We start from the raw sequence: 14,884 nt of genomic DNA on the forward strand, positions 1-14,884 counted from the left end.
TGAACTGGTGATGTTAGAGAGCAGCAGCACCCTCCTCATGCAGCACTGCCAGGAGAACAGTCTGACTTCAGCATGAAAGAACACATGGGCTTGTTTGTGTACTGACCTGCTTCTGAGAAAAGAGGAACACTGCCCTTGCTTTGTTCAGGTTCAGATTTGTTCTCTGGTTGCCAGGTGATCACTATTTTCCCTTTTCTTCCAAGTATAAAATTAAACTCCCAATTTTCCTCCATCCCTCCTCCACATTCAAGATTACCCATTTCTCTCTCTTTCCCCAGAATGTGCATTAAGGCTCTTCAAATTTTGTAAATCCTCTTAATTCTATTTTTATTATATATATTTTTTTTTCTCTTTTGGCATGAGACTTATTAGCTTTTATGGACAAAGTGAAAAATAATTTTTGGCTCTTTAAATCTTTTGAGGGTAGAAGCAATTAAGATGCTTTTTTGTCAAACCATTATCTTAATGCTGTTTGTAGTTAATTCTAAATGTTGAGGATAAAGCTGGCTATAATTTACTTGCTCAGCATTCTGATGCTGGCTAATATTAATTGTGAAAGATGTTAAGTGTTTCTTTTTCAATTGTCTCAGATCCCAGATGTGATGCATCAGAAGAATTCCGAAAAGATCAGAATAATCCACTTGACTTACACGAACTGTTGACTGAAATCCAGAGCCTGCGAGTGCAGCTTGAAAGAAGCACAGAGACAAACAAGTCTTTGCATGAAAAATTAGAGGAGCAGCTTTCAAAAGAAAAGAGAGAGGAAGTGAGAGCAGTTTCAGCTGTGAATACCAACTATCTTTTCAAGCAAGGATCTCAGCATTATGCAGGAATGAACGGTACTGGTTTTGTTCTGCTGTAGAACCTGGGCCTTATTCTTTCAACCTTGGGGGTTCTTTTTCTAAAGCAGAGCTCTCCAGCTTTTGCTAAGGGTGACTGTGTATTATTACTCAAGTGTGATCAATAAGTGCACTAAATGGTCTTTGTATAAATCACTTGTCCCCTTTTTGCCCTTGAGGAATATTTTACCTTTATTTCAATCACTGTTAAGTGAAACTCTTTTAGCAAATCAGGGAAAATGTAGTGTTTACACTCAGGGTTAGATTATTGTCCCAGTGTAGATGTGCATGGGATGCAGAGGACACAAGAATGTTCTCACTTGCAGCTGAAGTACTCTGCAGAGGGATAGCTTTCCATACTCACAGCATAAAGCCAACTCCTACTGCCTCTACAGGCATACATTGTGTTAGGGGAACCAACAATCATGGAGCCTTTTGGGTCTCTGCACTGTCCTGGATATGTCCACCTACATCTCACACCACACAGAGCCAGCAGCACCAGCTGAGAGCTTTAGTATGACAGCTCCAGAGACACAGCAGGGTTTTTACCACCTTACTTCTCTTGTGGGTCCATTGTGTCCAATCAGATAAAATACATCATGAGCATAACCCTGCACTGGTCTGCACAAGGAGGATGCAGAATATAGCAGGTAGCATTTGTTACCTTTATCTGTCCACTTCGTACTTGGACGCTAAATTTCAGTCACGTGCTCCAGATGGGGATGGCTCCTTAGGGCCAGTCATGAGGAGGTAGGTGTGGAACAACTACCATGAAGACCCCCAAATTTCATTTGGTCCTGGTTAGTTTCTAGATAGTATCCTAGATGTTGCTTTTGATCTGCATCAGGTATAGTAGTTAGGAGCTGGAGAAACTCCTTATTTCTTTAGAAAATGATGAATAGATTTACAATAACTTGGGTTGATATGAACTAGAAAGACTCCTTGGAACGTCAGCAGCTGAATTAGGTTTCTAGATGTGCTGTGATTGGTCTTTACTCAGAGGTGCTTGGGGAATTTGGAGCATTGAGGGGGGAGAGGGTGGATATAGATATGATCTTTAGTATGGAGTTAATGGGAAGCATACTTATGTTAATTAATATGCCTTCATCAGATTTCTGGCTGACTTTAGTTTGGAAGATATCTAGGACTTTGAATCGATGCCTAAAGGCTGAATGTAGGTAAATCCTGGAAGATACATGGTGTGGCACTAGCAGATCAGGTATGTTTCCCTGCTTCCTCAGGCCAAGTGCAGCACCAAAAAAATAAAAGGAACAGAAGTAGAGCTAGGAAGCCTCTTTAATGCATGTCAACTTCTGCTGATCCATACTTCCTTGACCTGTTTTTATGTATAGAACTATAGAACGTGTGAGGTTGGAAGGGACTTCTAAAGGTCATCTAGTCAGCCCCCTGAAGTGTGCAGGGACCTTTGTAACTAGATCAGGTTGCTCAGAGCCTGGTCAAGCCTGACCTTGGAGAAAAAGAAGAAAAGCTTTGCAAATGCCCTGCTACCAGCAGAAACATTTGTGAGCTGCAGGAACATAGGCCAAAAACAGGTAGACCCAAAAGCATCTTCAACGTGCCCGTTACCAGCATCCTGGACGTGCTATTTAATACAAGTCTGCTGTCAATTAGTTCTACATGTAAGGGTAAAAAAAAATTAAAATTGAACTGTTTTTCTGTCCCAGGTACTCACTCAGCCTGTAAAGATGATTTAGATAGCACCTCTCAGTGCAGCAGCAGCTCCTCTTCCAGCAGGACGTGCACCCCTCGCCTGGTCCCCGGCCATCGGATGTGGGCCGACAGGAACGGGCGCCACGTTCTTGGCCTGATCGAGGATTACGATGCTCTGAGGAAACAGATTTCAGAGGGACAGCTGGTCTTGGCAGAGATGGAGATTCCTTTGGGAGAGGTCACTGGTATGAAGCTGCAGGAGCCTGGAATCAAGGTAAATAAACAGTGCAAGCTGTTAGAAGGTGGTGGATTTTTTTCTTCGAGGTGCAAAATGTTTGGGTGACAAAAGCGGAGATGGGGGTTAATGGTGCAGCAGATGCCAGACCCACCAGTGACTTGGGATAAATTTGTGTTCCTTTGTACATTAAAGGCAATACAGCACAAGTCTGGTGAGGAGCAGTTGAGTGAACTGGGGGTGTTCAGCCTGGAGAAAAGGAGGCTGAGGGGAGACCTTCTGGCTCTCTAAACTCCCTGAAAAGAGGTTGGAGTGAGGGGTGGTCAGTCTCTCTTCTCTCTAGTAACAAGCAACAGGACAACAAGTGGGCTCAAGTTGCACCAGGGGAGCTTTAGATTGGATATTAGAAGAAACTTCTTCTTTGAAAGTGTGATTAAGCACTGGCACAGGCTGCCCAGGGAGGAGGTGGTTGGATCATCATCCCTGGAGGTGTTTAAAAGATGTGTAGATGAGGTGCTGAGGGACATGGTTTAGCACTGGACTTGGTAGAGGTGGGTCATGGTTGGACTCGATGATCTTAAAGGTCTTTTCCAAGCAGAACAACTCTGTGATTAAAGCATTACTCTGTCAAGACACCACGACCTTGACAGTCCAGGTCTTGTGTAGATGCAGGCACCAGTTTGTGATTCTGGTTTAATGAGGCTACGGATAAATTACTAGTTACTTAATAAGCAATCTCACTTTTACTTACAACTTACATACTCTGCTGTGGAAGTTGGTGATTGTTATACTGGAAATGATGAAAAAGCCAAACAGAAACAACAACAAAAAAACCCAGATAAAACTCTGAAATGCTTTAGAAAGGACTTAAACTAGGGATATGTATCAGTAGCCTGAGGATAAAAATAAGGAGATTTTCTTGTAATGAAGGCTTGGGATAAATCCAGGAAATATGAGCCAGTTAAAAGAAACCTGATATACAGCTGATAAAGTTACTCACTTACTTGTATTCAGCCCTTTAGCAACACCAGGTGATAACTGTACATGAATGACTATGCTAATGAGGGTTGTTTTGTGTTAGGGCAGCTTTTTAATATTTTTCCATTTCCTGGTATCAGTTGGACACTTCAGCAATATCAGTGTCTAGTCTAGAAACTTCAATATCTCATTAGTGATCAAATATTGTCTTCTAAGACGTGTTGTCTCATCCTTTCTGCATCCTGTGGGACACAATGATAGAAGTCATGGTGCTCTGGCTGTTGTCTCAGACATAATAATTCTTAAACCAATGAAATGTTTGCCTTTCATTTGAATAATGTTGATCCTTTCCTCTGGAATCAGGAGATTTATAATCCTTGTCTCCTAGAATCAGGAGAACAACTAGTGTTTGCTTATTCTATTTTTTTTCTTGTTTAATACTGTTTATTTCTGAATACAGTCAGTGTAGTTGGTGTGGGTTGAATAACACAAACCTACCCACAAGCTTCTACAAAGGGGAAAACAACCTGTATGTCCATGGCAGCTATTAATGAAGTAAGAAACCTAAACCACAGCAGGAAAGCTTTGGACCAGACATTTAAAACAACGTGCCAGAGGTAAAAATAGTGAAACATGGCAATGGAGGGAGCTCAGAGACACTGGGGGCACTTTTAGGAACAGGTTATTTGAATGTTTGAAAAATGACATGTAATGCTTTCCTGCCTTGGAGTGGGAAGTAAACTAGGTGACTAATGAAGGTCCTTTTCACCTCTGTGATTTTATGATAATGTAAAACTTGTAAACAACATGCTCATTGCTCTTCAAAAGCTAGAAGGTCTTAACTGCATGGATAAATTCACACTACTTATTTTTCTAGTTATAATTAATAAAGCTATTGGAGATGCAGCCTGCAACAATTCTGAAATTCTTTTGTGGTAGCACATGTGTGCTCACACAGTCAAATGATGTCTGAATGACACTTGAGACTCTCCAAAGTTTTGTAGCTCTTCAAATGACCTAGTTAAAATACTTATAATGACTGAAAAAGTAATCTCTCTAAGTTTTAAACTTGTTTGGTTGGTGTAAAGATAAAAGCAGTAAGTTTCACAATTGCAGTTTCCTATCAAGCTTTACATCACTGAAGTTTCCAAGTACTTAGCAAATGGGGTATTTTATGTGACAGGAGGATTCTGGTTAGATAACAATGCTAAAGAAGTATTCAAATTATATGCTGCAAGGGGCAGGAACTGGAAATGCTTTTCTTTCATTACCCTTCCCCCTTCTGTATCACCATTGCTTTGGTAATTCATTTGCTCCCCTTCCATTCTTTCCCTCCTTTATTTCACATTTATGCAATTTCTTCAATTTGGTTTTCTCATCTGTCAGCAGAGAAAAACATTTTATGTGTGTCCTGATAGTTATTTTAGCATTAAATGGAACAGTTTAAAGGGTCTGCTAAGGAAGAAACATCTATATTGCTTAAATTGATGTCTGCAATCATTTGACTTTCAAATAACGTGGCACAAAATGCAAATGGAGAAAGAAGAGAGTTGCCAACTATTACCATGTGGCACAGCAAATCTAGTAAATATAATCTATTATTAATCATGGTTATTGATTGGGATAAATCCCCTCTCTCCCTGAAATTCTCAGATAATGCATAATTCAGCAGTCTTTGTAAACTAACAAATTAGCCTTTGTGGCATGCAATAGCTGTGTACATTATCTTCAATAAGAAATCACACCAACTGGATTGAAACCATTAATTAAGATTACATTTTCATAGTGTTTTAAGCATAAAATATGTCTCTCATCCTGTGGCACAGGTACCAGACCAGGCATCCCTCTCCCTGCGTAGCTTTTCTGCAAATATCCACACAGTGCAGCAGATTTTAGAGGAGGCTGCACGTTTACTGAAACTGCTCTGGAGAGTTTCCCTCCCACTGAAAGCTGCACATGGTACCTCTCATGGCTCTCAGGTACTGTTATGTTTCCTTTTGGGGGTTGGTTGGTTTGGGGTTTTTTTGTGGCTGTTGGAATGTGTGATGGAAGATGCACCAGTTAAGAACGAGGTGACCAACTGTGTGTCCAACACAAGACATTCTATGATTCTGTGTCATTTGGGAAAGTCTTTTGTAACTCGTGACTCCAGGCTGCCCAGTCTCTGGACACTGGCTTCATGGGTTTAGTTACTGTCACCACTGCAGGCTGAGAGGGAATGTGTGCTGGCTTTCTCTCCTGATCATGTTGTACCCTGGGTGTTTCTTTACAAAACACTTACTGTTCAAGCTGTGATCTGCCACCCTGTTACATGATATTCAGGAAACCCAGGCAGGTGGCAAACATTCCATTTCAACAAGAAAAGGTTTGGACTCCCTGTTAGAGAACCAAATTAAATTTGAATATGTATAGACTAGTAACAACAGAAGCTTCAGGCAACTTGGCTGTAATCTAAGCTACATTTTCCTTTTGCATTTTTGATGCCTAAGCTGTAAAATAAGATGGTTTTTAAAAAACATGACAAAACCCTGAGACCAGTTTTATAACATTTTAACTAAGAAGGATGACACTATGCAAATGAATGGGAGTAAACTGAATGAGGGGTGAGTTATCTCTGCTGTCATAATAGCATCACTCAGTAATGAAACTATTTCAAACTCTGGCTTTAAAATAAATCTAAAGTGTTTTCAATGAGTTTTTTGTCTGTGTTTCTTAAGGGAGGCAGGATGTTGCTAGAAAATAAACAACTTCAGGAAAGTAAATATTTTAGAGATGTTTTAATAACATCTTTGTTGTTATTTTCTGGCATCAGTAAAGATGTAAAATCACAAAAGCAGTAAGAATGAACTGTGTTGTCTAATATAGGTCACTGATGTTTGAGATGTCCTGACACGTGTGTACACTTCCATTTCTGTCCTTGGGTGTCTATGTGCACAGCTGGAGGGTGGCCTGGATTGCAGGACCTAAACCTTCTTCATCTGGATCAGTTACTTCTCAAAATCTGACCTCGGTGTGTTGGGGGATCTGAGTTCCCAGGACTGCACCTCATTAGAGCCTAAAAGAATCTTTCCTAGAGTTTGTTATTCAACATTCTGACATCTTAAGGACATTAAATTCCTTCTGATGTCTTAAATGCAGTACATGAAAGAAGATCTCTTGAAGTTTGATTCTGAAAGCTACTGAGCACTCACTGCCTTGTCATCAGCCCCACAGGAGCTGTGAGTAATCAGCTCTTCTGTAGAGCTAAATGCTAGGGGAGAATTCCAGAAGATACTATTATTAAACAAGTGGGAGAACAAGACAAAAAATGTACAAACTGAAGTTTGGGAATTCAGACCAGTGAATTCAGAGCAGACTATGTCAGGGCTACTTGTAGTCCCATTATAAAAGATTCTAGCCATAACTTAGTTGGAATTAGTGGAGAAAAATGAACCTTGAATAATGACTCTGGCAAATAATTTTGCAATAAAAGTGTCCAGGTGACTTGTACAAAGCCTCTCAGCCCCTGGAGAAAGGCACCACCACCTATTAACAGAACAGTGGAGGAGGAAGCTGGAGGTTCTGAACCTGGCAGACAGGACACTTGCTGATCCCCTGGCACTGCCCTTCTTTATATTTCCTAGTTGAGGGGAATGACAAAAAGAGAGGAATTGAGTTTTAAAAACAAAAAATAGGTGCTTGTGTCAGGACTGTTCTCAGACAAGCAGAAAGATCAATTGCACTAAAAGCCAGGTAAGAACTGTTGTTGTCTCTGGGCAGATGTCGTGGGATCCTGTGTCACTGGATGTGACTGGAAGGACAGGACCTCCGTGATGTGTAAGTTCTAAGGGAGTTCTAATAATCTAAGGAAGCTTGAGGGCTCTTGGACAAAAGTATTTAGCAATTAACAATGTACAAAGTACTTTTATAAAGTGCTTCTGTATATTTTCTCCTCTCAACTTAGGATGAAGGAATGAAAGCAGAAATATTTCGATTGCGTAGGAAACTGTCGGAGCAGGAGAAGAAGCTGCACAGCACAGTGAAACGCCTGCACTCCACCAACCAGCTGAAGGAAAACATGGAGAAAGTCATCATTGACCAGTGTAAGTGTGTGCTTCACTATTTCTGTAGTCTGTACCTTGTCTCCGAAATTGCAGGAACAGCAAAAATGCACCCAGGCTCTGGGTCTTCTGCAGTTCTTCTGGCTGGCCTTGGGCACTGCTGTTGGTGATAAACTGTTCAGGAGGTTCAGCCTGGTCAGAGATGCTGCTGGAGCCTCATTCAAATGGAAACAATTTTTTATAAACTACAAAAAGCTGCACAGAATAACATGAGAAGCAGATCATGGTTTTACAGAATCCACTGGTAATATGTCAATCCCTGCAGCTGCCACTAATTGCCTTTAATTACTTGAGTTACTCCCAGGTGCTGCCATTCCCCAGGTTTTCTACTCTACAACAGTTCCTGACAGAGGCAAAGTTCCTGTTGCTTAGACCATTCCAGCCAAAGATTTTGGCATTGCTCTCCTCAGAATTGTGGAGGTTTGTTTTTTTTCCTCAATCTGGATAAATGTGGAATTGGGCTTCAGAGTGGTTGAGGGCCTGAGAACAGAAGGCTCAGAACCAGGGAAACAAAAGCTTACTCTGAGTCATTTTTGAAGGAAAAATTAGAACATAGGGTGAATGATATTTTACCCCCATCAGCTGTAGCAACACAACTCTCTGGAAACACAAAACCAAGTGGGAGATGGGCTGTACTGGAGCTGTGTGAAGCCAGGTGACTGTTTCAAGAGATCTCTTCAGCTTTTAGAGTTCAACCACTCGTCAGAAGAGATCTGAATGGAGCCCAACCTCTTCTCTGCCTTATGCTATGGCAACCTGTGTTGCAGGAGGAGGATTTAATTTTCTTCTTAAAAAAAAGATCTATCCTTACCTTCTCTGAGGAGATGGGACTAAAGGACTCATTAGCCTGTGCTGGATTGGCACTTGTGTTATCAGTAATTCATCTAGACTGCAAAATGTTACACATCATAGAAAGTTAGGAAGATGGCCATAATATTTGAAGTTACTCAAGTAATTTAAATGCAATATAGAAGAATAGATGTTATGTTGCTCCACAGTCTGTCATTTTTATATCTAAGGTATGTTGGGTTTTTCTAAGAGTTTGTGAGCTTGTTTTTTTGTCATTTCTTCCAGAATTGTATTAAATGATGTACAAGGTACTTATATTAAATCCAAAATTACATTTAGTTCAGGTTTTAAAGTTAAATAGCTCATTTCATAGAACCATAGAATGGTTTGAGTTGGAAGGGACCTTAAACATCATCTGAATCCAACCCCCCTTGCTTGGGCAGGGACTTCTTCCATTTGGGGTTGTCTTATAAAGGTCAGAGCTACTCTGTGCTATTCTCTCTGTCCAAATAATATCCCTGGGGCAGATTTACTGGGTTAGTTTGGTCAGTTCCTAGTTCCAGTGACATCTCAGACATACTGGGTAATTTCAGCAGGACTGGGCAGAGTATGAACCAGCAGAGATTTTTAACCCTGATGACCAAAATATTATTTTCACAGCCACTCCACCCAGCCCTGCTTTCAAAAAGAAAACATGTCATCTCCCCCTTGTTTTGCTCTCCCCTTTTCAGGGCATTGAGCCTCAGCTGAACTAGGTCCTAAGAAAATGAAGCTTGCATTTTCTGAGATCCCCCTAAATGCAAAGTACTGCCTTGCAGCAGCTTTGCTGTTAGTGCCATGTCCTCTAAATTCTCTTCATGTACTGAATTTAATATTTTTGATTTAGAAAAAAATCTACTTTGCCAGGTGAAATGAATTTACTAGCAGAGTTCTTTATGAGCCCAGAGCAGTCTGCTCCACAGTTGGATCTAGATACGATTTGCTGTAAGTTTCATTGATTATGGGAATTATGGCTGTCAAGTTACCTTTGCCTTAATGAGACATTTCAGAAATGTTGCTAAATTGCAGCTGAACACAAACTCCTGACCAAGCATAGAGCAGCACTGGTGGATCTCATAAAGCTGCTGGGTTTTGTTAAGATGCTTAACACTTGTGTTTGTTATTCCTTCCTTTCTCCTTTTGCTAGTAAGAAGCAAAGGCATGGCAGGAGGTGACCTTGCCTGTCTTCATGTTCCAAACATCCTGTTAGCTGGCCACTCTGCTGAGGATAGCCAGGTTCCCTCAGTTAAGTTAGTTGAATAGTCAAAAATGTATTTAGAGGCAGAGACTGGAACATCCTTGTGGCTCTGAGTCTTCCGTGTGCTTTCTCTGGCAAGAGAAGTCATTGCTTCTAAACCCCTGAACATGTAACAATGTGGTGCCAAAAATTGCAGTAATCTGCCAAGGGTATAATTATCTCATGACAGCTCTACCCTTGGAGTTGTTGGGTTCTTATTATTGTAACGAAAAATCTTTATTATGGCTATATTGTTTATTTTTTCGAGGGTGGAATATTCAGTTGGTACTTGTGAATGGTGTTTTTCAGCAGCTATGGAGCTGACAGGGATTAGAGAGGCACAGATTTAACCTGACATTTCTAAATATCAGGTCTGCTCAGAAGCACCCACCCCCCCTCCATTCACAGGTTTTGTGCCATCCCCACAGAGACAAAGTAGCTGGATGAACAAAACTTGGAGCCCTTCAGAGTCACAGACATCATTTCCCCCAAGCATATCATGGGTTGCTTTGTCCTTGAACTGCTGGAGGAGCTGCCTGACATCTTTGCCATCCATCCTCTTCCCAGCACATCATCCCCCTGTCACCTTTTCATGGCACAGTTTTTCTCCCCCTCTTGCTAACTAGCCCCCCCAGCCCACCTAGGCTGCCTAAGAGATCAAACTGTAATTAGATCATGCATCAGGTCCCCTCAAGATGGCCAGGAAATCTTCCTTTGATGACTTGGCTCAAGGGATGCAGCTCAGAGCTGTGCTGGTCAATGTACTGTGTGTGTTTGTCATGTGTTTTGGTCTGGGTGTGGTAGAATAACTTTAAAAACCACTTCCCTGATGTTTTGATCTGCAGAGCAGAGTATGTGCTGGGTAGGAAATGGCCTCCTCCTGCTGGCACTGCTTCCAACCTGCCCTGTGGCCTGAGACAACCATAGAACCACAGGATGGGTTGGGCTGGAAGGGACCTTAAAGATCATCTAGATCCAACCCCCTGCATGGGCAGGGACACCCACCAGCCCAGGTTGCTCCAAGACCCATCCAACCTGCCCTTCAGCACTGCCAGGGATGGGGCATCCTGCTCTTCCCTAACTCTGCTTATCCAGCACTGCCTGTTCACCTGGGGCTGCTGCAGCTGGAGGTTTGGTCCATCAGCCTGAGCCTGAACAGGGCTGGGGAAGGACCAACCCCTCTGGATGTTGGCAAGGAAGCTGAAGTGGGGAGTTCTGTGTGGGTGCCTGGTCCCTGCCCTTCGTGTAGATGTGAGTTGATACATTATTTAATACTTGCTCATAAGACATGAATACAGGGAATATAGAAAGATACAGAAAGACTAAAAAGTCTGCACAATCTCTTCTTTCTTTCTAGTGGTTTTAACTCATGATGTCTTGAAGAAGGCAAGAGGAAACCTGGAAGTAAGTAAAATCTTTGCTTGCATTTCCTTTGGTGTAAGCTCACCGGAAATATGCATTGCTGGGTCAGTAGCATTTTGCAGAATTAGTCTGAGTTGCTCTGGGGTTTCTACCTCTTCAAGCCAGGGTGTGACAGCAGTTCAGTATGATACATATTCTGCAACACTTAATGTTTAAATTCGAGTTTTTTGACTGACCACCAAAGCAGCTAAAGCCCCTCCTTTCAGATGCTTTCCCTGGATTAATATTCATGTCTGTCATCTTCTTCCAGCAGTTTATTTCCCATAGAACACAGGCCAATAACTTGACTACTAAGTTCACAAAAGACACCCTTATTTGAAGCTGCTCTATGTGTTAATAACTGGTGCTATTTTTTTCAAAATGTAGAACCCAATAGGCAGAGCTTTTGCAAACAGCTCTTTGCTAATGCAGTGTATTAAATCAGTTTGAGTGTTTAAGTAATCACTGCTCAGATTTGATTTCTCCCAGAAGGTTCAGCCTGTACTCCCAGAAGGATGTAACATGCTTCTTGGCTCCTAAATCCCAGCCTTCTCCTCACTCCTACATTCCCCAGCCCCTCCTTAAATTTTCTTCTAACCTTTTCCATGAATCTCTGCTCCCCTGCCCTCCCCAGCAGGGCCTTCCTGAGCCCCATGCAGCTGCTCTGTTGTCTCAGCCCTACCTGAGGTAGAAATGATGATATGAAGAAATCTTCCTGCTTACAGAAGTTTGATCAATCCAATTTGAAGCTGTGCTGAGTGCAGAAGCCTGTGTTTGCAGATCCTTTTGCAGCACTGTGGCCCAGGGACCAACTGTCTGCATTTGAAGTACAGTAAAACAGTTACAATTATTGCTTTTCTTACCAGGTCCCAGCAGCTGAGAACGAAAAATCACCTTCCTATGCCAGCAAGAAGATTCTCTGAAAGAGAAAGTTCCACTAATAAGTGGTCCTGTGATTTGCTTCTTTATGCCTTACTATTTATTGATGTAAAAATGTTTAACTCTTTTGATGGACTCAATCTTTGGCAAAAAAAAAAAAAAGGTAAGACAAAAGAGACAGCTTTTGGTAAATAACTTATTTAACATTTTCTGTAATGTTAAAGATGGTTTTTAATATTTATTACAGAAGCAAAGGTACTCCAGGTACTGAAGAAAAACAACAGATTTTTTTAAAGTTAGCTCATTTGAAATTTTATATTTGTACTTGTCATGTGATAAAACTATTTGTTGTTATAGTCAAACAGGTCCTGAAAGAATCAAGAGTGTGATTCACCTCCCAAACTGTATTTCCACTGCTGAAAGAATATAGGTTAAAAAAAAAAAAGAAAAGAATTCTGCCAGTTGACAGAGTTTTGTAGCATTGTGAGAAATGTTCGATATTTCAAAGCATTTTAAATATACCTGAAAGATTCTTCTGGAAGCTGCCTGATGCTGAGCTTTCTTATTGCCCTGTTAGCAACTGAAGATTGATGCTAGGTCTGAAAATATCAGACAATTAAAATGAAAAGTAATCACAAGTGTGTTTGTGTTTGTTTCAAAGCTCCCAGCACTTACTGACCAAAGCAGCCCCAGCAGAGGGTTCATTTCCTGAGTTCAACTGGAACCAATCCACCCTTGGGATGGTTGGTGAGGAGCAGGAGAAGCTGGTTGTGGCTCAGAGGGGGTGTTGGACACCCTGCTTTGGTGATACCTGCACAACATGTACAGGACACATCCAAATAGCTCCTTCCTTCCACTGAGCCTTGGGCTCATTCAAATTAGTTTCCCAGCATTAGTTTGGTGACATTCAGGTGTCACTGAACACCACAAGGATGCTCTAAATCACTTCTACTTGAAACTTGATATTAGATGGTCAGAGCTGTTGCATCCTCCCTTGGGACTGACCTGCACTCCTAAGCTGGGGGTGGTTACCACTACAGTGGCTTGGCATTGCATGGGTTGCAAATAACCTAGTACTAGTTAGTGGGATGGGCTGTCACATTCCATGTGCACGTGAGCTTTTACTAAGGAAAGCCCATCAAGCCCCAGGTTGTTACCTTTCTCTGGTCCCTGCTAGGACCTGCTGTTTCTGCAAGGTCAGAGCAAGGGGCTTTCTCTGAAGTGTGACAATGGATTTACTGGAAGGTCCCACAGCCCTTCTGGAGGTGTCCTGCTCTGAGAAACGTTACCTGCCTTGGAGATCCCAGCTGCACTCCTTACCTGACCTGGCTGCTGGGCACTTGCACTTCCAGACAGTCCAGCAAGGGAAATGAAAGCTCAAAAGCAGAACATCTCCAGCTGACAGCAGGGGGAGGCAAACTCATTTGTCTGGAGTAGAGGGAAGATGCCAGAAAAGCTGGAAAAGTTAAAAATAAACTTATTGAAAAAGGGGGAGGTAAGGGAAGAGCATCCAGCCAAACTTGTTCTTCAGTCTCTTCACACATTATTGTCCTCACAGCTCACTAAAAACGTCAAGTTAATTTTACTAAGTAGCTAAATTATAGACACTCAGATGTAATCAGGATCTGCTATACATTTCAACTTTCAAAATTAATCATCCTATGGTTTTGAGTTACAACACCTGAAGGAAACAGCTGTACATCTATATATAGAACACCCCTGTCTCTTGGTCCTCTTGCAGCCTCTTCCCACCCCCCCTCCCCCCACCATCTGTACAAATGTTTCCCCTTTCCTGAGCTCATTTGCCACTTACTTCTCCATGGTCCCTGCTTTGCCCTCTTGGAGCTCTTCTCCTGACCCCTTTTTCCTTCCCATCAGCTCCAGTTGCTGCATCCAGTGCAGAGCACCAGTGTGTGTACTGGGCAGGTCAGATCTGGTTACCTGGGGGGTGGGTAAAAAAAAGTATATCATTACCTGTGTAAAGACAGATGATCCTACAAGATCAAGGTATTTCATCTCAATGAGAAGTGCCTCTTAAACACACACTATTTACTGGGCTGGTTTAAAACTAATTCAAAAAACAAAACACCAACTCAGCAGCTGGAGGGCTGCAGCAGACAAAGCTCATGGAGTGTTCAACTTTGTTCCCATTAAAGAAAATTAATTTTTCCTTTAAAAATAATGATGCTGGAGAAAAAAAATAAGCAGCATAAGCAAATGGAGTAGAGGGGTCATTTGGATGTGGTGTTGGGTTAGAACTTTGTAGAGTAGGGATGATGTTTGGACTTGGTGATCCCAAGGGGCTTTTCCAACCTGGATAGTTCTATGATTCTATGAGTTAAAGGGGGGAGCTCATTTGCTTAGTGAGTTCCTGCCTGTACTCTCATTGTAGGTGCAAGGTTGGCAAGATTGCTGAGAGGGCAGCTGAGAAACAGCAGCAGCTGGGGAGACCTGTGAGCCTGTTTGTCTTTACCTGTGACCTTGAACCTCTGCTCTTTTCCCAGCCCTGCAGGCACAAAAGGGGCTGTGGTCTCTGTCATACAAGATGCTGAAGGCCTGGGTTGAGGGAAAAAAGGGAAGGGGGAGGCTAGAAAAGAAAGAAGGGGAGGAAAGAAAAGAAAGAATGGGAGGAAGGAGAGAAAAGGGGGAGAGGAGAGAAAACAAAGAAGGGGGGAAGGAGTGAAAAGAAAGAAGGGGGGGAGGAGAGAAGAGGTGT

At 42.0% G+C, this 14,884-nt stretch overlaps 1 protein-coding gene across 1 annotated transcript in view; it reads left to right on the forward strand.

Annotated features, from left to right (window-relative positions):
• CDK5RAP2 (CDK5 regulatory subunit associated protein 2) overlaps positions 1–12,212 on the forward strand; it is an 81,495-nt gene extending 69,283 nt beyond the window's left edge. Inside the window, exons 31-37 of the mRNA XM_010007947.1 lie at positions 591–839; positions 2,324–2,392; positions 2,525–2,784; positions 5,550–5,702; positions 7,667–7,805; positions 11,246–11,292; positions 12,156–12,212. Of these exons, the coding sequence (XP_010006249.1) occupies positions 591–839; positions 2,324–2,392; positions 2,525–2,784; positions 5,550–5,702; positions 7,667–7,805; positions 11,246–11,292; positions 12,156–12,212 (974 nt within the window). The remainder of the gene's footprint in view (positions 1–590; positions 840–2,323; positions 2,393–2,524; positions 2,785–5,549; positions 5,703–7,666; positions 7,806–11,245; positions 11,293–12,155) is intronic.
• Positions 12,213–14,884: the final 2,672 nt, after the last annotated feature.

The sequence above is a fragment of the Chaetura pelagica genome, unplaced genomic scaffold (genome assembly GCF_000747805.2).
Source record: "Chaetura pelagica isolate M959 unplaced genomic scaffold, ChaPel_1.0 scaffold361, whole genome shotgun sequence".
Lineage (NCBI taxonomy): Eukaryota > Metazoa > Chordata > Aves > Apodiformes > Apodidae > Chaetura > Chaetura pelagica.